This window comes from Prinia subflava, chromosome 6, assembly GCF_021018805.1.
Source record: "Prinia subflava isolate CZ2003 ecotype Zambia chromosome 6, Cam_Psub_1.2, whole genome shotgun sequence".
In the NCBI taxonomy this organism is placed as follows: Eukaryota; Metazoa; Chordata; class Aves; order Passeriformes; family Cisticolidae; genus Prinia; species Prinia subflava.
Window position 1 is genome coordinate 35,476,697 of NC_086252.1, and position 20,355 is coordinate 35,497,051.

The 20,355-nt window shown below is 42.3% G+C and overlaps 1 protein-coding gene across 17 annotated transcripts in view; it reads right to left on the reverse strand.

Moving 5' to 3' along the window:
* GTDC1 (glycosyltransferase like domain containing 1) overlaps positions 1 to 20,355 on the reverse strand; it is a 200,071-nt gene that overhangs the window by 20,018 nt on the left and 159,698 nt on the right. For 5 of the 17 annotated variants that reach the window (XM_063401003.1, XM_063401004.1, XM_063401002.1 and 2 more), the window contains 3 exons: positions 18,524 to 18,594; positions 17,721 to 17,812; positions 10,149 to 10,850 (listed from right to left, as the gene is read on the reverse strand). The exons of 2 other annotated variants lie outside the window; for them this stretch is intronic. In XM_063401003.1, coding sequence (XP_063257073.1) covers positions 10,767 to 10,850; positions 17,721 to 17,812; positions 18,524 to 18,594 — 247 coding nt within the window. In that variant the 3' untranslated portion in view covers positions 10,149 to 10,766. Of the gene's footprint in view, positions 1 to 10,141; positions 10,851 to 15,438; positions 15,481 to 17,720; positions 17,813 to 18,523; positions 18,595 to 20,355 lie in introns of those variants that run through there. 10 more of the 17 variants (XR_010080849.1, XM_063401006.1, XM_063401014.1 and 7 more) reach the window with 8 other exon arrangements.

Sequence of the window (20,355 nt, forward strand, 5' to 3'; positions counted from 1 at the left end):
ACCAGGGTAGGACACGCTCTGCTTCAGGTGCCGTGTGATCCTGGAGTGTCATTAGCAGGCCAGCTCTGAAGCAAAACACTTTTGCTGTCAGGACACTTATAAATATTGTTTTACCCTTGGTACCTTTGCATTGCCTTGCACCACGAGACCCAGGCTGTCACACACTGTGGGGTTCTTTGGCTCTGAATTAATCACCTTCGTCTGCAAGAGCAGGGAGTCACTGTGGCCAGTTTAGAATCCATAAAAATAATAAGATTCCAGAATGATCTGTGTAACAGGACAAGTCATTCCTATAAGGAAAACAGAGCATATGGGGTCTTGTCTATTTTGCTTGGATTATGAGGCAGAGGAAATACCTGGCTGAGCAGTGCTCAGGAATTATCAGGTGGATAATATTACAGGAGCAAGCCGGGTCTTTATTTATTTGCTTTATATGGGTGCCTCCCAGTTCAGGTTGTTGGAGTTGCATAATGCTAAGCTTCCTCCTGACCATTCCACAGCCCTGGCTGCTCCCAGTCCTTTGTTGTGATTCATCAGTGCAGTTCTGCTGGGAAATCTGTGCCAGGGAAAAAAACAGGCTGCATCTCCCAAACCAGAGGGAAGCTCAAACTCAGTCACCATCCCAAAGTCAATCAGAAATATCTCTTAAATGCAGCTATTTTTATTCCTGTCCCTATGTCTCACCAGGCCTTGTTTTACCCCTGAGGATAATTTTTGATGTAGGAGGAAATGTGACATTTATTAAGTCAAGAACCACCTCCTTTAGCATCTACAAAAATTTCTTGTGAGGTTTCCCTTCCAAGCACCAATCTTACTTAGATCTGCAGGCTGAGACAGTAGCAAAAGGTGGCAAAACTTACAGTCATTACATTGATTAATCAGCTGCTGAGATTTGGCTTTCCAGCATGACACCTCCATTCTCTGAATGTGTGGCCCTACTGCAATGCAATCAATTTGTCTGTGCAGGCTCCAAAACCCCAGAGCCACACGATGCAAAAAGGCAATCTTCTGCCCTCTTTGACCACAATAAGCAACATTACTGAAATCACTGCTCCTGTACAAGTCTGGCATGACCCCATATTTGTAGGCAGCAGAGTATGACTTCATTAAAAACCATCCTCTGTGTTAGGGAGTGGGAGCAAGGCAAGCCAGCAGCAGAGCAGCATATGTCTGAAACTGATAGTAAAATGGGTGATGCCTTAAACCCCACCTCTACACCCTTATTTACATACATATCTTTCATCTGACATAGGCTTCCCCTCCAGCACCTTGAATATATCAGTCCTAAGGAAGAGACTTTAAGTTCAAAGAGTGCCATCCCCAAACCAAAGTAGGGGGTTATCAAGTGAGGTGCGCCAAGCAGTAAGACAAAACATATGCATTTTTAATAGATAGCCTCTCCTCCCCCTGAGGAAGCCAAGAAAAGAGAGTCTGTGAAGCTTCAGCTGAAAACAAGTTCAGTGGATTTATACTCAGGCTGCTATTCACAGAAAAACAAAATTCACAACTCTCATATATATATATATATATATTTGCTAGTTGTTTTCCAAGCGTTCTTCAGAGCATGCCAACCCCACCCTGGGTCCTGTTGACCAGGTGAATTCACCTCCACACAGCATTCAAAAAGAAGAGTGACAAAAGATCATGAAAATGAAACAGAAAATAAAGAGGCCATGAAAGAGAAACAAAAATCTCAACAGGTCTGTATGGAATTTCAACAGCACTTTATTTATTAATGCATATGAAGCTACCACTGTACTGCAGCTCCCAAAGACAGATCTGTAAGGAATAGGCCACATGCTGATTGACAGCAGCCATAATTCCATACAATGAGACTGTATTAAATTGTTTGATGTGATATGATACTCATCACTTGTAACTGATCAAACACACTGCTGCATCAAACAGTATTACAATACAATCAGGCTGGATATGGCTCCTGCCAAGGCTGCTCATCACATTGCACACTTCTGCATTAAACATATCTATTAATAGCATTGACAAACTACTCCTATCCAAGTCTTTTTCCCCAAGAATTGCAGGACGTGGAATGTGCAAAGAAATCCACAGATAATGCCTCACAGTCTGAGGCAGCACTTCCGTCGGCTGAACGCTCCAACACGAAAGGCTTTCCAGATTTGGGAATTTTATAAGGTAATGCCAAAAGTTGCAAAATTGTGAAATTGTGCCCCCAAAACAAAGACCTGATATTCCTGTTTCTTTTTTTTTTTTTTTTTTTTTTTTTTTTTTTTTTTTTTTTTTTTTGTCTGATTTTTTCCTTCTCTCCTACATGCAAACAAATGGAAAGCCTGACTCGTTTTTGACCAAGATTTTATTTTGCTGTGCCTCTCCCCAGGAGAGCTGCTATCTTGCAGGAGGGAGCTGTGTTTGCGAACATTGACCCTTCTAGAGGAGGGAGACATAAATAAAAGCAGCAAATTCCTTGTCACCTCTGCTGCTGCTGCAGACAGTGAGGGTGACACTCTGCAGCCCATGAGGGACAGCACTGGCTGTGACAGGACAACTGTGGGGGCTCTCTCAGATGCAGATTCTCAAATGAGCCTGGGTCTCTAGAGGGCAGAGGTCAGCTGTTCTCAAATCTGTGTGAATGCGAGATTTAAGTTTATTAATCTCTCTGCTTTCACTTAAAAACCAAATTATGGGATGGGTAACTGTTAATGCCAAGGAGCTTGTGAGACCATCAGTACCCTCAGTTACCCCTGCTAAGGGGGAGCACAAGGTGCTCAGACCCCAAAAGGATGTAAGAGCTTAGTGTGAAGACCAGGGAACACACTCTCCTTGTGAATTGCCATGTGCCTCATGCCTGGTGCACGTTTTGTTTGCAGTCCTGACTCAGAAGCAAGACCCAGGGACCGATGGCTTCCCACCTGGATGTCCTGGACATCCAGCCTCAACCACAGCTCTTTATAAAGGATTTATACCTGTGCTGGGGCATGATTCCAAATGCCCATCTCCCTGCACCAACCCAGAGAGCCCAGGAACAGCACGAAACCAAGCATGCAGTGAAGATGGCATTTAGCAGCCCTCGGAGCAGCCCCTCTCAGTGCATCTCACAAAACTACTCCAGTGTGTAAAAACCGAGTGATAAACGAGCATGAGGGGTCCACAGAATTCCTCATGGACAGGTATGCACATCATAATTGGACAATCTTCCCCCTTGATTGCTATCTCAGCTTGGGAAACCCAGGACCACATAACCATGGAAAATAGGAAGTAACACGCAGGAATGCATGCCTGGCTGTGTGGAGCTGGCACCAGGTTGTTCTTCAAGCTGGGATTGTATACATTTTACATTTATGAATATTTTTGCAAACTGCAGTGACAGAAGGTGCCTTTTGTCCTGTTTCTCACTCCTGTAATGTCAGTGTGAGCAGATTAAGCTCATGGCATGGTAGCAAATTATCCCTGTTGATGGAACCAGCTCCAAAAAGATTACTTAAGAGAGGAGTGTAAGGCGTTTCCTTTCCCTAATTAAAAATGTTAAAGCCTTTCAAGATAATAAACCATCCCAGAAGGTTATGTTAAAGGCTGGGAAATATAGAGGAAAGGGCTGGAAAGGCTTTTCCATTCTGATGGACAGTTTTTAGCACTAAGAGCCCAGTGCAGTGTGTAGAGCTAAAGAAACGGTAACTTTCTATCTGGGTGTAGCTAAGTAATTCAAGATGCTGCAAGTTAAGTGTAACAGTAGAAAGGAAGAAGTTCAAAAACAAAGTCCCAGGCATTTCAGTGCAGTGTACAGTATGCTAAATTGTGGTATTACAGAAATTGCTGAGAGTTTGGCCACAAAACCTTTCATACTGCACCAGCGTTCTGCCAGGGCTGGCTTCCAGCAAGCCCAGACATTTTTTCCTTTCACCTGTGCTTTTTGTTTTTTTTCTCCCTCCTGTTTGTTAACACAAATCAAACCCTGTACCAGAGAATTGCAGCCCTTGTCCTGAATGTACCTCTCCTTTTATTAAATCAGCACGACTGAAAAGTCACCACGCACCAGGCAAAGACAACTGCAAATCTGTGCTCACCCTCCCAGTACCACCTGAGTGCCGCTATTATTCCCCATCCTTGGGGAAAGGACCCCATATGCGAGTTTCAGAAACCACCTCAGTAACTCCGAGCATCATTATCAATAGTAGGATGAACTGCAGCTGGGATGCACTGAGAAGGCACGGTAATACTCGCCCTAATCTCTGCATTCATCTCACTGGCCCTCGCTAGGAAGTTTAAGTACATTTACTGGGGATTCTTCAGCCCTTGAAAGGTAGGAAGACATCTATGAGGCTTGACGTACCAGCTAATTAACTTGGGTTTGGGAAAGAAAAAAAAAAATCTTCTTATCTACTTAACTTGGAGACACTCTCTTTGTTTTTAAGCCTGCAGACTACCTTCTCTTTAAAATGCACGTTACGTACCACTCCGTAGTATGGAATGTATTATTTTTAACGAGGACCTATTTTAACTTGGACCTAAAACTACTAACATTTGACAGAGGGTTGTTGTTTTTTTTTTTTTAAAGCTATTTGCAGAATCAGCTGAATGATAGTCTATAGCCTGTGTTTTGAAAGACAGGCTACAAAATCCTCATGCTTTCCTTCTGTCCTTAAAAACACGGGCACACGAACGTATGAAGAGCTTGGGAACGAAGCCCCAGATGAACCCACACCTCCCCTCTCGCCCCCAGAACCTATAAAGGAGTTTAAATAAATCTCTCAGGTTTTGCTGCTCCGTCTCTGGAAGTGGGGAATATTGAGGCTGGGAGAAAGTGATTGAATTCGTGCCTGCAGTGGTTGGGGCACGTGAGTGTTTCCTGCAGCTCTCCTGACAGGAACACAGACGTGAGCAACTCCTGTAACATCCCTGCCCAGAATTAAACCACGCTAAAATTTCCTGTGGATGGCACAGAGAGATTTTAAGTCCTCACCATATTCCTAACAGATAGAACAGTGGCATGATTGACCAAACTTTTTTTTTTCTTCTTCTTTTTTAAAGTACACATATGATGATGCATCATAGTTATAAACAGATGGTATTTGGCCTCCTTCCTATTCTCAACATTTGGAATTCCTAAACTATGTGAATTAAACAATAATATTTTATAAACATACAAGGGATTTTGCTCACTGCTTTGTTAACATAGAAATTATACAATGCTGACATTTATTTAAATTTTAAAAAGTAAACAAGAGTGTGTATTGAATTAAAGCAAACTAAAATCAACAGAGAGAAATATGTTCTGTGCCCACATTACCTACAACGGCACGGGCCTTTTTCGGGGAGACATAATGGGATGAAGCACAAATTGTAGCTTAGACAGTCTGATCCTTTGTGCTCCAAAGGCTCATTTAACACCTCGCTGTAAACAACGGATATTTATACCATAATTGGCCAGTTGACCATCAGTTGTTCATTTACTCCGTAACCTGCTATTATGGAGTTAAAAGAAGTTCCTTTCTGTTGGCTTTTCTAGGAGTGAAAGTGTGTTTGCAATTTTAGTACCAACTGGATTCAGTCTAACACTTGTACTTAGTATGAGAAACATTTTCATAATACCAAAATTTGGGGGAATAAGAGTATTCCTGCCAGGAAGGGAAGAAGAAAGTATTGGTTCTTAAAAGAAGAATTCTGTTTGCTTGGTTTCCTCTTTCCTTTCCGTTTTAACCCCTTTTTAGGCTCCTCTCGAGCTGTGCAAAATTGAGAAGCACTTAGGTTTTAATCACTATTCCCAGGTCTGCGAAGAGGTTCTGTGATGAATAAATAATGAACCCGAGATTTTAATCAGTGTTATGATTTTTGAAAAGGCTAATTATCATTGTTTACAGACATGCCTTTCCAACGTATTTCCTTGTTTTGCCTCCAAAGCTCCAAGGGTTAAGCCCCTCGCACGCATCCCTCCCATCCCTCCCCAGCGCCGCGCTCCTTGCCCGGGATCTTTTTCGGGGGCTTGGGGGGTATTTTGTGTTCGTTCGGTGATTTTTGGGGTTGTGTTTTTACTGCAGGAACCGCAGGAGAGAGCCGGGGACGGGCGGCCGGAGGCGCGCAGGGCTGGGGGAAGGCTGCGCAACCCGGGCAGCCCCTCCGCACCCGCGGAAAGCCACGGCGGGGAGCGCGGGGGAGGGAGCCCTTCTCCACAGAAAAATCTGATTTCCAAAAGAGTGTTTTTATTACGGACGATGTCGATGATAAGAACTGCGGGCGGCGCGTCCGTGCCCCGCTTCCCGGGGAAGCTGCGCTCCGCTCCGCCCGCAGCGCCGGGATGCGCCGGGATGCGCGGAGAGCACCGCGGGGCCGCCCCGACAGCCATCGCCCCCGGCTCAAGCCCCTCGCGTTGTTATTCTTGTCACGATTTTTATTATTTACCCTTTTTACCACTACTGCGGCCACTGGCCTCGTTTAACCTGGTTTGCCCACACCTCCATCCTCTCGGCTATTCGCCGGCATTGCAAAGCCTTTTCCGCGCGTGGGGATATTCCATGCCACGGTCCCGAATTCCCCCCATTCCCCTGGGATATTCCATGCCACGGTCCCGAATTCCCCCCATTCCCCTGGGATATTCCATGCCACGGTCCCGAATTCCCCCCATTCCCCTGGGATATTCCATGCCACGGTCCCGAATTCCCCCCATTCCCCTCCCCTCTTTCCCCGCTCCGCGCCCGCCGCTGCTTCCGCGGGGTGCGGGAACAACTTCCAACCCCTCCAGCCCTGGATGATCTGCTCCCGGCAACAGCTGCGAATCTCCGCTAAGAATCCAAAGAAATATCAGATTAGGCAGCGATGCTATTTATCGCCCTGTAATTAAAGTTCTATCAGTGTTTCTATTATAAAACCTTATTTGCAAGGGCTGGTAACTCAGAGGCAAAATTTTCCTGCAAGATGAAGCCTCGCTAAGAAGTATTTTGGTTAAATAAGGCTAGCCTGTTAGAAGGTAAAATCCTCAAGGATTTTCATTAAGGTGCTCATTTATATCTGCAAATACACTGCCAAGTCCCCCAAATCAAGGATTTTTTTTTTTTTTTTTTTTTTTTTTTTTTTTTTTTTTTTTTTTTTTTTTTTTTTTTTTTTTAAATCAAGGATTTGTGGAACGGTTTTAATATAATTCTCTGGGAAATTATTCCCATGAAAACAATTTGTTTGAAAGAAAATGCCCTCTGGTCTTTTCCACACAAACTAGTCTTGGGCTAGTACATGAGAACCCAACTTAAAAGTGCCTATGAGCAGAAAGGGGTTGGTTAATTATTTTCAACTGTCCTTTCTGGAATAAAAAACAGAGTAAACAGCTTGAACAGGGAAAGGTGAATTTAATTTTCAAGGCCCTTTAACTTTTAATAATCTGAGGAACAAGATGGGAGGTACATTCTACCCTCCCAGTTATCCTGATATAAATTCATTCAAGATTTATATTGGTGTAATAGAGAAGCAGAATTTGCTCCGTGATTTCTAATGAACTGCTGGCTCGGTCTTTAAAAACGCAATTAGAAAAATCTAACCACCTAATTCAGAACAGCTTTGAGCTGAGGCAGAGGTCTCAGTGCTGCAAAGAGAGATGGAAGCTGGTCGGTGCCACGGCTCCTTGCTGTGCCTGCAGCACCAGAGTGGGGCTAGGAATGCTGGAAACAGTTTGCTGCAGAATTCCCTAATTGTTTTAGGATTTTCCTTTCTATTATATGGGGAAAGATGATTCTCATGTGGAATAAACCTGTGTTTCCTGTGATCTCCAATGCTAAGGCAAAAGGATTGTGGGATTAGGTGCCTGGCGTGTTTCTGATGCAGGAGGAGCTGTCTGGTCAGGGTGTGCCTGGTGAGGCTGCCACAGAGTTGGGAAAACCCAGCTCTGGCTCTGCACTGGAACTTGTCCCAAAGCCTTGGCGCCGCTGTGTCAATGCAGGTGAAACACCAATAAACACGAAAGTAAGTCAAGGGTCAATTCTCTTGCTCTACTCACAGGATTAGGTGTCTGCACTCACTGCTTACTCATGTGTGTAGGAACAATGGGACTGAGATCCCAATTTGTCTCTCTGACCTTCTGAAGTGAGGGCTTCAAATGAAGCAGAGCAGGGTGACACTCTCGTTTCCTCTGCTGAAACTGAGAGGCAAAACTCCACAGATTGTTTCAGTCTGCAGTGCTGAAGGGGACATTCTCAGGGGGAAACATCACCTCTGACTACCTGGAAGCCCTGCAGGTATCACCTCTGGCTATGTGGCAGTCCGACATCATCCTCTTGACTGAGGACCTTAAACAGGCCCTGACACACCCTGTGATGTGGTGAGGACATGCAATCAGAAGGGTTTGGGTTGGAAGGGACCTTTAAACTAATCCAGTTCCAATCCTCTGCCACTGGAAGGGACATCTTCCACCAGACCAGGGTGCTCCAAGCCCTGTCCAATTCAGCCTTGAACACTTCCAGGGATCCTTGCTCTAGAGCAGCTGTGCATCTTTCCTAAGAATGTGAAGAAATATCAGGAGATAACACAGCATTGCTATTTATTACCCTGCAATTAAACTCCTCACAGAGTTTCTATTATAAAACATTACTTGCAAGGGTTCATAAAAAGGGAAAAATTTTCCACCAAGATGAAGCCTTGCTCACCAGAGAGAGCTGGGCATGGTTGAAGTATCACTGTCAGTGAGTTCAGCAGGGAGGAGGTTCAGCCAGAGGAGGTCTTGCCCAGCTCCACCTCACCAAGGAGCTGGGCAAGACCTCCTCTGGCTGTGGGGCTGATGAGGGTGTGCCCCGAGGACAGCAGGAGCCTTTGAGTGCAAACCACACAGCTTTGATGTTCTGAGTCTGCTCACCACAAGCCCGAGTGCAGCATCTCCTCTTTCCCTTTTATTGGTTTGGAGGATGACTCACTGTGATACTTGAAGCAGTTTGCTACAACTGCACCATGCCTCAGTTTCCCCAGCAGTAAAGCCAAAAAATATTCCAGTTTGCTGGTGCAAGGTGTGATGGCATTGGTGAATATCCACAATACACTCTGGCAGGAGTGCAAGGCAGTCCTGCTCCTTGGGTCTGCCAAGGATGACCACCAGACCTACACTCATGGGAAGACCACGTCCACCCAACCACAAGCAGTGCCTACAGCCCAGCTGGGCTTTGGCTGAGCAGAAAGGAGGAGGAACCCGCATGCAGAGAGATGGCAACTGCAAAATTACAGCTCTGTAGTGCTAGGAGAGCAGCCAAACACTTCCCATTGGGTCTCACTGGGTTGTTTTTGATTGCTTCATGGGGTAATTGTAAAAAGAAGTTACACATGCTCTCTGTCACGCTGGAAAGTGACATTTCAGCTTCTTGAAGATGTCAAAAGTCACAAAGACACTTGTGGGGAGGGGAACCAGCCTGTAGCTTTCACCTCTTTCAGGGAGAGGAGCTGCCCTGACTGATCCAAGGGAAGCTCAGACCACACCTCTCTGCAAAGACAAGCCTTACCAGGCTTCACACCTTACCCAGAGTCCTCTTCCTGCTTCTTCCCAGAGCAGAGTTGAAAATCTTGGAATTGCCTTAAGGTTTTATTATCGCTTGCAAACCAAATTCGACTTCATCAGATAAAGACACGATTGCATTCATTGACTCTGACACAAGGATATGCATGGTGATAAACACACAGATAGATGTACACACTTATACATGAATGAGATATGCTAATTAAAAATTGCAGTGGGCACTTTATTAAAAATTTATTGTACAATCTACATCTTCAAAACATTTTACATCAACAAATATTGCGGCGGCTTGACTGCTGGAATCATAAGTGATTTATCTTTAAAAGACTGTATTTGCAACTGGATGCAAAGATTCTTGATGAACTGCCATTACATTTAAACTACTGGTTTTTATTGGAAGTATTTTGATTGTTATCTGTTTGTTCTCCATCCTTGAGAGAAATAAAACAAGTGTCTCGGCTTTCATTTTATCGGATAGATGGCACCACATAGCATATTTCCCATGCTAGTTTGAATTACAGCTGTTTATCTTTCTGCTTTCTTTAAGATTAATTAAATGCAAATGTAACTCCACGAATCATGGGATTACCTGCCAGACCCCTTATTAATACCTTCACTTAAAAACCCCTTTGCCAGAGAGTCATTAATTTGCAAAAAAAAAAAAAGAAAAAAAAGAAAAAAAAAAAAAAAAGAGAGAGAGAGAGAGAGAGAGAGGAGTGCTCAAGCAGCCCTTTGCCTCCCAACAACCCAGAGATGGCTGCCCAATTAGTCCGGCAGCATTCGGATCCTCCTTTCAGGCCCTGTGGCCCTTTGAGGACACAATAAGGCTCCAATGATAACCTGGCAACCTAGGTAGAAACTCAGCCAAGTGTGAGCGTTTGAAGCTGCAGCTTGGCTGCCATCGTGTCGGCGAAAAGAAAGAATTCAGGCACCATGTCATCCAGTACAAAGGATAAAAACAGATTCAACCGGAAATTCAATGTGGCACCACATATGGGATACATGAGTGCGGTTACACAACAGGCCACATATTTTTTTTGAACAGTCTCCTGCATGTGATGCCGAGGACATGTGTAACCATCATAACGTCTCTAAGAATCTGTATTTAATTTGAGCTGGGGTGGTGGCAGGGATTGGAGATCTGAAGCCGCCACAGGTTTGTGGCAGATGGCTCTGTGTCAGCTATGACAAGCAGCCAGGCTCGGCTTCCTCTGCAGATTTTCTTTTCTCTCTGATCAGGTAAATATGGGCACACTCTGGAAACTTCCACAATTCTGCCTGAGGCTGCAAGTTTGTGACTTAGCCCCATCTGTCACAAATCTTCCCTCGGTTCTGCTGCGAGCAGAGACCTGAATTTACTGCCGAGCGCTGCCCAAGAAAACCCGGCCGTCTCGCCCTGCGAGGAAGCACAAGAGAGAAGCACACGGAGCCCCGTTAGAGCCTGGGACACAAAATGAGGGAAGGATTTCAGCAGGGGTGGAGGCCACCGGTCAAAGAACGCTTCTGTGGTGTTATTTAAAAATGGAATTCTGTGGGGTTTTTTTAAGACAGGTGAGCTGGTCATCAGGCCCAGGTTATTTGCTGAACACCCTCAGGGACCAATGTGCCCTTCTCACCCTCAGACATGGCAGAACCACGAGCCAGCAGGAGCAGGGCCTAGCTCTGCTTGACCATCATCACTCTGGGCTTTACTTGAGAATAATCTCTTTTTTTCCTTTGAGGAATGATAACTCTGCAAAGATCTGGACATTCATTTTCTCAAGGAATAAAATTCCATCACTATCACTCCATCAACAGTTCCTAAATATGTGGAGATCAAAAGAAGCAAAGTTTTCACATAAAGCAGTATCTTCCCATAAAGAACAAACAGCATAATGTCAGTAGCAGAACAGTATTTTTCATTAAATAATCAACTTGTTTCTAGTGTCCTAAGATCAGAACTGAAGCACTTAATATCTACTCTGCCATCATTAGACTTCAGAGTTAACCTTTAGAATTTAATAAGGAGTGTTCATCCATTCAGGCTGGCTTTTTCAGGACACTTGGAGTTCAAGCACACAGTATTGATTTAGTGTAGATTTTTGCACTTTTTAAAAAATTGCCTGAACAAAATTAAGATTTAGAGACTAATTTTCCACACAAAACCTGAGATTTGGCAGGCAAGACTGGAATGATTTACAGAGCCAATTTGTATTGGGTCCGATCTACTCTGTGATCCAGCTCCTTCACTCTGCAAGTGACTGATGGGGAAGAATCAAGGTGGAAAACAGTTTGTAGCAATTATTTTTGGAGTATTTTCAAAATTTTTATTTTTCAAACTCCAAGCACCTTTGGAAACTACTATCAAAAGAGAGCATTGCTTTACCTAAGTTGGGTGCACTGTGTGGCCCAGGGCAGAGTTATTTAATACACCTCAGCAGATTAACAGTATTTCCCTGACCAAACTAGTCTGTTCTGCAGTTTCTGATATTGGCTTTTTAAAACTCACATCATTATTGCTGTCTTAAAAAAAAACCCAATAAATTTTGGATGAAAAATCCATGCAATATCTTTCATAGGATGGCTCAGAACACACTGTCTGACTAGAGGGAAAACAGTTTTATGCTTTTTTTTCTCAAGTAATTTGTACTGGAAAAAAAAAGTTTTCAAGCTTTTTTGCAACTTTTCTTCCTATTTCCTTTGACCCATTTCTCCATCTACTGTTTTGAAGTGGCTGTGGCTCATCTGCCAGTTTTTATTTGCTGTCTGAAACTCCCCTGGAAGCTAATACTGTCAAAATAAAAAGTTCCAAGTCCTGGCGTTTGTGCTGAAAGTTGCCCCCATAATTGTTTTAGTCCTACTCTGCAAGTGCAGCCAACTGCTGGGAGCTACAGACCAACATTTGGGAACACGGTGATCATGGAAATGTTGGATTAATGGTTGGACTCAATGATCTTGAGGGTCTTTCCCAGACTAAATATTTCTATGATTCTGTGATTTTTAGAGAGCTGGAGCCTCCTGGATATTTACCTCAGAGAGCCAAGAGCAAGACAAGCCCAGAGAATTCAGGTGCAGGCCACCTGCACATATATATCTGCACATATATCCATTTATCTATGGCTGGATCCCAAAATCAGGCAACTCCAACTCCCTTCCTGCCAGCTCATTTCTTCCACAGTGAGGATCCACGTTAGCCAGGCTGACCTCCTGCTATCACAGCTACTTGAAGACCTAAGTTTCACCCAAAATGCTTAAATTGTGTGCCACAGCCCAGCACATCTTCCCACTGTGCAAACCCCCAAGCTAGAGAGGGGTTTCACTGTATCAGCCATACACAGGCAATGGAAAGTGTCAAGACTTGAGTCTAACCCAGATATGGTCCTGAGCAACTTAATCCAAGTTTGAAGTCAGATCCTACTTTGAAACTGGCCCTGCTTTGAGCAGAGGCTGGGCTGGTGACTCCAAAGGCACCTTCCTTAACTAGACTGTGATTCTGTGCTCCAAGTAAGTAATGGAAGTTTTCTTTCACATAAAAAATCCTTATGTTTTACATATTTCCGTTAGGATCACATGCCTAAGCACTGGAGCAGAGATGGGAGAGCATGGACACAGAGCTCTGCACTCCAGAGTTCCTGCAGCCTTCCCCCACAGACTCTGAGAAACAGATCTGAACCACCTCTGAAACCATTTTAAATCACGTTCACTGGAAACTGAGCAGCTCAAGAGGCAAATACAAGTTTCTAATTTGTGTTTCTAACCTCCTTATGACCTGCACCTAATGCTAGCCAGGTAAAAGCAGAAATTCAATACAATTCCTTCTTTTTTAACTCTGCAAACACGCTCTGCTAATGAACAGAAAGCCAGCAGGATGGATGGAAATACTTGCACTATTTGCATACCCTATAAAGCTCTGAATTAACTTTATCAGCCCGGGACAAAAGATGTGGAGAACACTGTAAGCAAACATCTGCTCAATATACATTCACCATTAAAAAGTAAACAGTAGGATTGGCTCCATAAGGAACAGGTTGGGAATTATCAGAGTACTACACATCACATAAACTGATGGCACAGCCCAGAATTCTCTAAAGCAATGATCACACCAGCACAAAAACAGCTCTCAAGCATCAGAAGGGCTTGAATGATGAGAGGTCAGAATATAAACACGGAATAACATTCACAAGGAGAGACTGAAAGGACTGGGATACTGTAAATGTTTGACAAGTGTTTATAAAATAATGGATAGTACAGTAAAGATGGATGGGGAGCTCCTGCTTCCAGGCCACCAACTCCAGAACAAGACACTCAACACAACTGAAGGTGGGGAAAACCTGAGATAATTAAGGAAATTATTTAAACAGCACCATAAACACATTGCAGAATCATGGAATGGTTTGGGTTGGAAGGGACCTTAGAGACCATCTTGTTCCAAGCCCTGCCATGGACCTTCCACTAGACCAGGTTGCTTAAGGAAAAATGAATTTCCCATGGAGTTTTGCTGGGGACTGGGAAAGGATAAAGGCAGAGGCACCATCCCTGGCTCTCACATGGCCTGTACAGGAACTGTGAACAACAGGGCTGTGTGGCTGATGGGACATCTGGCATCAGGCTCCCCTGCATCCTCACGTGCCCAATGCTCTGTATCTTACACTGAGAATGCCTCCTGCTGCTTCCCTAACTTTGGCAAAATATGAAAGCTGGACCAGGAGCAGTTTTCCCTTCTACACGTTTCCTTGAAATACCCAAGATGCTGCTTTATCTCAAATCAGAAAAAAAAGAAAAGGAAACAAAAAGAAAAAAAAAAAAAAAAGTTTTGTTAGAACTGCCCTATACAGCCAAATCCTGAGACTGGAAACAATTCAGATGTCTACGGTCTAACTGGGATCTTAATTTGATTTTACAGCAGTTTAATCCCTTTGAATTCAGCAGACTTCCTTCTACAGTGGTGTCAGAAAGAAAAAAAAATCATGCCATGTGTCTTTTCATAGGCAGGTGAGCTTCTGTAGTGTGATGGAAATGAGAAGATGAATGTCAGAAAGTGGGCCAAATTCTTTTCTCCGTTAAACAAGCATGAGTGAGGGTAGGATTTTTCTGTAGGAACTGAAGCTGACAGCATGTCAACCAGCACTCATTCAGCTGGGAGGGCTGGGAGAGATTATTTAAAGTTGTCAGCTCCTTCCATGCCTGGCTTTTGGCAACTCTTCTTGTCCCTTTCCACTGTATACTCTTTATACATGCTGTTTTAAATTAAGAAACTCAAGTGAGGAAACAGAAAGGTAAACTTTAAGAAAATAATGCAGAAACAAATGCTTTTCCCTATTTTATTTTATTTATTTTAACCTTAAATCTACTAGATAGGGCACTAAGAGGTCCTGTGGTGTGCCCTGACCAATGCCCTGTTGTTGTTACTTGTTTCATTCCGGTGCTTACTTTGGCAACCAAAACCACCCAGAACTAGAGTTTGACTCCATGAAACTGGAACAGAACAAATAATTGATAACAAATGAGATTTGCTTCCCTCTCATCTCAATCTTCTGCTAATAACTGGCAGAAGGCAAGGCTGAAATGCAGATGAGGCAGCCCTGAGTGCTGTGTGAATACTCAGGGTGAGCAATACATCATCTGGAAAGGTTTTCATAGGTGCTTACATTATGGACATTTTTTAGAAGTCTGCCAGCATGAATCTGCTCCGTGGAGTTGAGCTACTACAGTTTAATGCCCTGGTCTGTGCATTTTCACAGGGATGTTCCCTATGTCTAGTCCCTAAGCCCACTGCTCTGCTGCCATTTATCTCCTTTCTGCCACTGATTTTGTCAGCACAAGAATTGAGGACATTTGAAGGAATAAACTGCCTGTTTAATTAGCCACTGTGTAATTATTATAGATATCCTGAGTAATAAAATCCCAACAATATGTAAAAGGATACGCCAAGGTGATTACCTCCCAACTTGTGGAGCAGAATCCCCAACCAGCAGAGAAAAGCACTATTTGGAAAAGCACTATTTGCTTTTAAAGCATTTCTACTTCCAAAATTTCACTTGATAAATCTGAAAGATAAGGAGCTGGTTAGCATTGACTCTTGTGCTGGGATCCCTTTTCTAGTCCACTAAAACAGAGATAATATTACAGTGATCTGAAAATAAGTGAAAATACGGTGAAGTGCTGGGTAGCCTTCAGGATTTCACTCTGTTCAGCTTCCTTACAAAGCAGCATCACCCCAGCTGTAATGACCTTAAGAGCACAGCTCTAAGCTGGCATTCTGCAGGAGGTTTTGTGGATGGTCCACTGTGAAGGTGTACGTGGGTGTAGGCACAAAGGGACAACTCTAACAGTATTCTCCCAGCTGATCCAAAGCCTATTAAAGACAACAGGGATATTTCCTCTGGTGCTCACAGGTGCTGGATTAGGCTCTCTTTCCTCATTTTAAAACAATCCCCCACTCAGCTCCACTGCTACCTGTTGCAAAGGTTCAGCTCTGACACTCAGAAGATCTGCAAACCCCATGCATGAGGGGCAGGATAAACACCTTCAGCTTCTGCCTATTAATCATCCCAAGGAATTCTTAAAAAAAGAAGAAAAAAATCCTGCAAGCAAATCAGCATTTTGCCTTCGGGGCTCACGCACACATTTTCGACCTGTACTATTTTATATCAGTATTTTTTGCATGCCTTGGCTCTGTGTACAGGATCCATGTGGGAGAAGATCCTTGTGAATGCAACCATTAGCTGAGCTCGAAGCACTGGGAAATGCCAAGGTAAACATTTAAGGACTGCTTTCCCTTTGAAGCCCCCATGCCTAACTCTACGATACTATTGACTCAAGAAGTAATGCTGAACACTGGAAGTGTTCAGTCAGCATTTTAAACTATTATGAGCTACCTTCTGAACCATTGCCAAGTTAATAGACAATGAAAGATAATGAGCTTGAAATTGGGTGTTAAATTGCATTTTTGGTTCTCTCCTTTTTTTTTTTTTTCCTTGAGGTTTAACTGTTTCCTGCAGAAACAACATCATCTTTGATGTACCATTATGTAAATGCCAATTTTTAGGTCACAAAAAAAGTCAAGGCATGGGCTGAGCCCTCGCTGCTCCTGCTAGGTGTGTGCGGGAAGGGGGAGAGAGGCAGACGAGACACAGCAAGACCCAACATTTTCTGGTCGCCAGAGGGAGGGAGGGAGGTGGAGGCATGAGGCTGGCTCTGTTGGCAGCATGAGACTCCAAATTAAGGAGCAGATTACTCGACCTGCTCATTAACAGAGAGGCTGGATGGCCACGGCCAGGGAGCGCTCCAAGGACCGCATTTGTGTCGCACGGGTTAACACCAGGAGTATTCCCATGCACCCTCAAGCCTTTAAGGATTTTCAGCTGAATTCAGGGGTTTTCAGGAGCTAAAACACCTCTGTTGTGCAGGGGTAATGTGTATCCAACCTGCCCACGGCAGAGCCAGGACAGTTAAAGTCAAAAACCGCTGTAAATGTACGAAGCAGCGTGAAAAAAACTGCAGTTATTCTTTCCTGAAAGCTGCATCGTGCAGTAATGGCTCTTCACTAGAATAATGTCATATTTAGTGCTTCATCTACATTCAAATTAAAAAACAGAAAAAGTGTGACTCCCATCAGTGTAAATACACCACTTAAAACCATGAAAGTCGGCCTAGCATCGAACACTTGAGTAAAACCTGAGTGCAGAGTTTGCCACTGAACCTGGACTTTGTCTACAGAAATAACTGCAAAGAAGGGGACATGATAAATACCAGTAAATTATGCTCCCAATAAATTTTAATGCTCAAAACACTTTATAAAGCAAAGAATTAAAACAATCATAATTATGAAAATCATTCAAATCATTCCAGAAGCCAAAGAAATCTTACCTGATACCTGTCACCTGCATTTTTTGAAGATTGAATTAGGATAGGAAGGTAGGCTTATCCTCATTAGTATAATTGTAGGATCTTTCTTTATTTTCCTTTTAAACTAATGAGTTGCATTAATCCAGGTTCATTTTTATAAGCCTCTTGAGTCCAAATGTAAAGGACAGTCATTTTAGAAAACAGTAAATTAAAAAAAACATGTAGCATGCATTAAGTGCACGTATTTCATAAGACCTAGGTTAATACAACTGGCATCTAGTTTAATTAATCCTTGTTAGTGTAACGACTAATATCCCTCCCTAGCATGTTTCCTTTAAACATTAGTATGTTAATTAAATGTTGTTTTTTTAAGGTTTTTTTTTTCCCCTTTGTACTTCAATATGGCATTATATCATCTAAAACTATTCCAAACAACTACCTTATAGAGATGTTTCCTTACAATATCTGGTCTCTTGCAGAAATTCTGAAGCCTTTTAAAAAGCTGTTCAGGTGTAGAATACAGATATTCAGCTGCAGGAAAAACAGATACATTTTTAATGAAACAAAAACCTCAAAGCACACACTCGATATTAGTCACTTTACTAATTAAAAATGCATATTGCTCTGTGCCGCCTCGTGTTTTACATTATTTAAGCATGATTTTATAAGGTTACCTCAGCTCACAAGGATGTTTAATGCTAAATAAGACTGTGTAGTTGTGCTGTTTAGACATCTCCTTTGGGTGATTAAAATACATTATTCTAATGTAACACAATGCATATGTGATACATTTAGTGATGAGATTTTTCAAAGAACTGGTACTACATTAGTGTGTATCCTGTACTGCAGTTGCATACTATTAACTATTAAATTGTTTAAATAATTTGGTGTGATTTTTCAGGCCTGGCTTTTTTTTTTTTTCCCTTTTCTGTGTATCAAAAAAAAAATCTGCAAACCATTGCAGCATCAGTGACCTTTTAACAAAAATCTATCATTATGGGATGTGTATGCTAACAATGAAGAATGCTATTTCAAAACTGGCTTTTGTGATATCTTAAAAGAACAGATGGCAAATATAAACTTCGTCTAATGTATTAAAACACATAAAATTTGCCTTAACACTAACATGTTGGCTTGCCAAATAAACAATTGCTTTCACTCAAGTTTATTCCCAAACTTTGGATTTTAGCAGGAATCACGTCATTATGTTTCAGCAGAAGGAACAGGCAACAAAGCAGCTACCTGGGAATATCTCTGGGTACACCAAGGCTTTGGGACACAGCGGGTAACAGCCACAATGCACAGCCTCGATCCTGAGGATTAGAAATCACAAATACACAAAAATAGACATTAGTCAGCCAAAAAAATTATTTCCGTGCAAGAGCCTTGAGGTTGCCTGCATGCAGCAAGAGGGAAGCACTTTTTTTTTTTCCTTCAGCAGCATAATCCTTCTAAATGCCAAAGTTGCTCTTTTTAAAGAAAATTTTATTGATCATATGAATTACATAGAACAGAACAGCGAGCATATGTTTTGTTCGCTGAATAAATCAAAGCGCAGCTCTGCATTTTTTTGTTTTTTAAATACTGTTTAACACATTTTATAATCAGCAGACAGACACATGTAACAACATGGTGAAGTATGGACGGCTTTGCTTAATAATGCTGCTGGAAAAGCAGGGGCAGGCTGGCTGCAGCAGGGTGTGCTCGTGGACACCACCCTCACCTGGCACAGCAGATATTCCCCCTCAGACTTCCAGACTCCAAAGGTTACAGCTAAATATAACCCAGGAACAACTCGCAGCACGCTCCAGGCTGGGATATTTCAGCTTATTCACATGCTTTGGATAATTTCCTTTATTTTTTCGGGACATAAACTGTTGTATTTTTTTAATAACCGCTGATGAAATTCCTTTGCCAAAGCGCGCGAAGCTTTGTACTTTTTTTTTTTTTTTTCCCCAGGAACGTTTTACATATCTCCACAACATCAAACCCAAATATTTTAGAATTGCACCGCCGTGGTGCAAAGTTTTCCAGTAGCAGAGCTGTCCCCCTTGGAGCTCACGTTTTAACAGCAGAATGGGTTAAAGGCATCCAGGTTTCGGTTTATTTTTTTCACATAATGACCATTGATCTGACAAAATGTCCCTCCAGAGATACAACTGTAATTTCTGTTGGCCAGAAATTACACAGTGAAATTCAAAACACTTCTTAAAATATGTTTATTTTATGAGAGGCTTTGAATTTCCTCCAACATGTTGACCATACGAGGGCTTTATTTTTAACTTCAGTTTCCCTCATTCCCTAGAATTAAAAAAAAATCTGAAATCTTGTCAACGTTCACCTTTTCTATTTTCAGTGACAACCCAAAGGCTTTTGCTACCTTCATGTGAATGTCAGGTTTGGTACTTTATTACAGGTACCCTGAAAGGACACTGTTTCCTTTAGATCTACTCAGTTTTAAACAGGAAAAAAAGAAAATAAAGAATAACATATTCAGCTTTCATGCTAGAAAACTATGCATATCCACAAACCCCAAAGACACATTTCTCTGCAAATGCTTTTGCTAAGAAATGACTGCTGTTTTTTTCATAAACTTTTAAAATTTGTAATTTATGGTTTTTTTTTTTAAATAACATATGCACTTCAGATTGCATTTTAAACATTAACAACAATTTCAAAGTGTACATCGTCTAGCACTATATTTTTTACCAAAGGGAAATGTTTCTGATGTGTGATTTAATTGATGATTTCAGTTCTTAAATATTGTGTCATATGTCAAAGCAAATAGATTTTTAAAGTTTTCTTTAATCTAGGAGAAAAAAAAAAAAGAGTGAAACTGTGGACATTTCAGTAATAGCTCAGATCACTAAGTTATGTTAAAATATTTGCTTTTTAATCATATCGTCTGCATGGAAAAAAAAAAAAAAAGAAGAACAGCTCCCTAAAACAAAACTGCAGGCCAAGATGGGATCTGAGTCATCGTTTGAGTATGAAATTTCCCCTTACGAAAAAACCTCTACCAGGATCATGAATTAGTAAAATCAGAATTTAATGCCTCCGTGGTTTGCTGGATG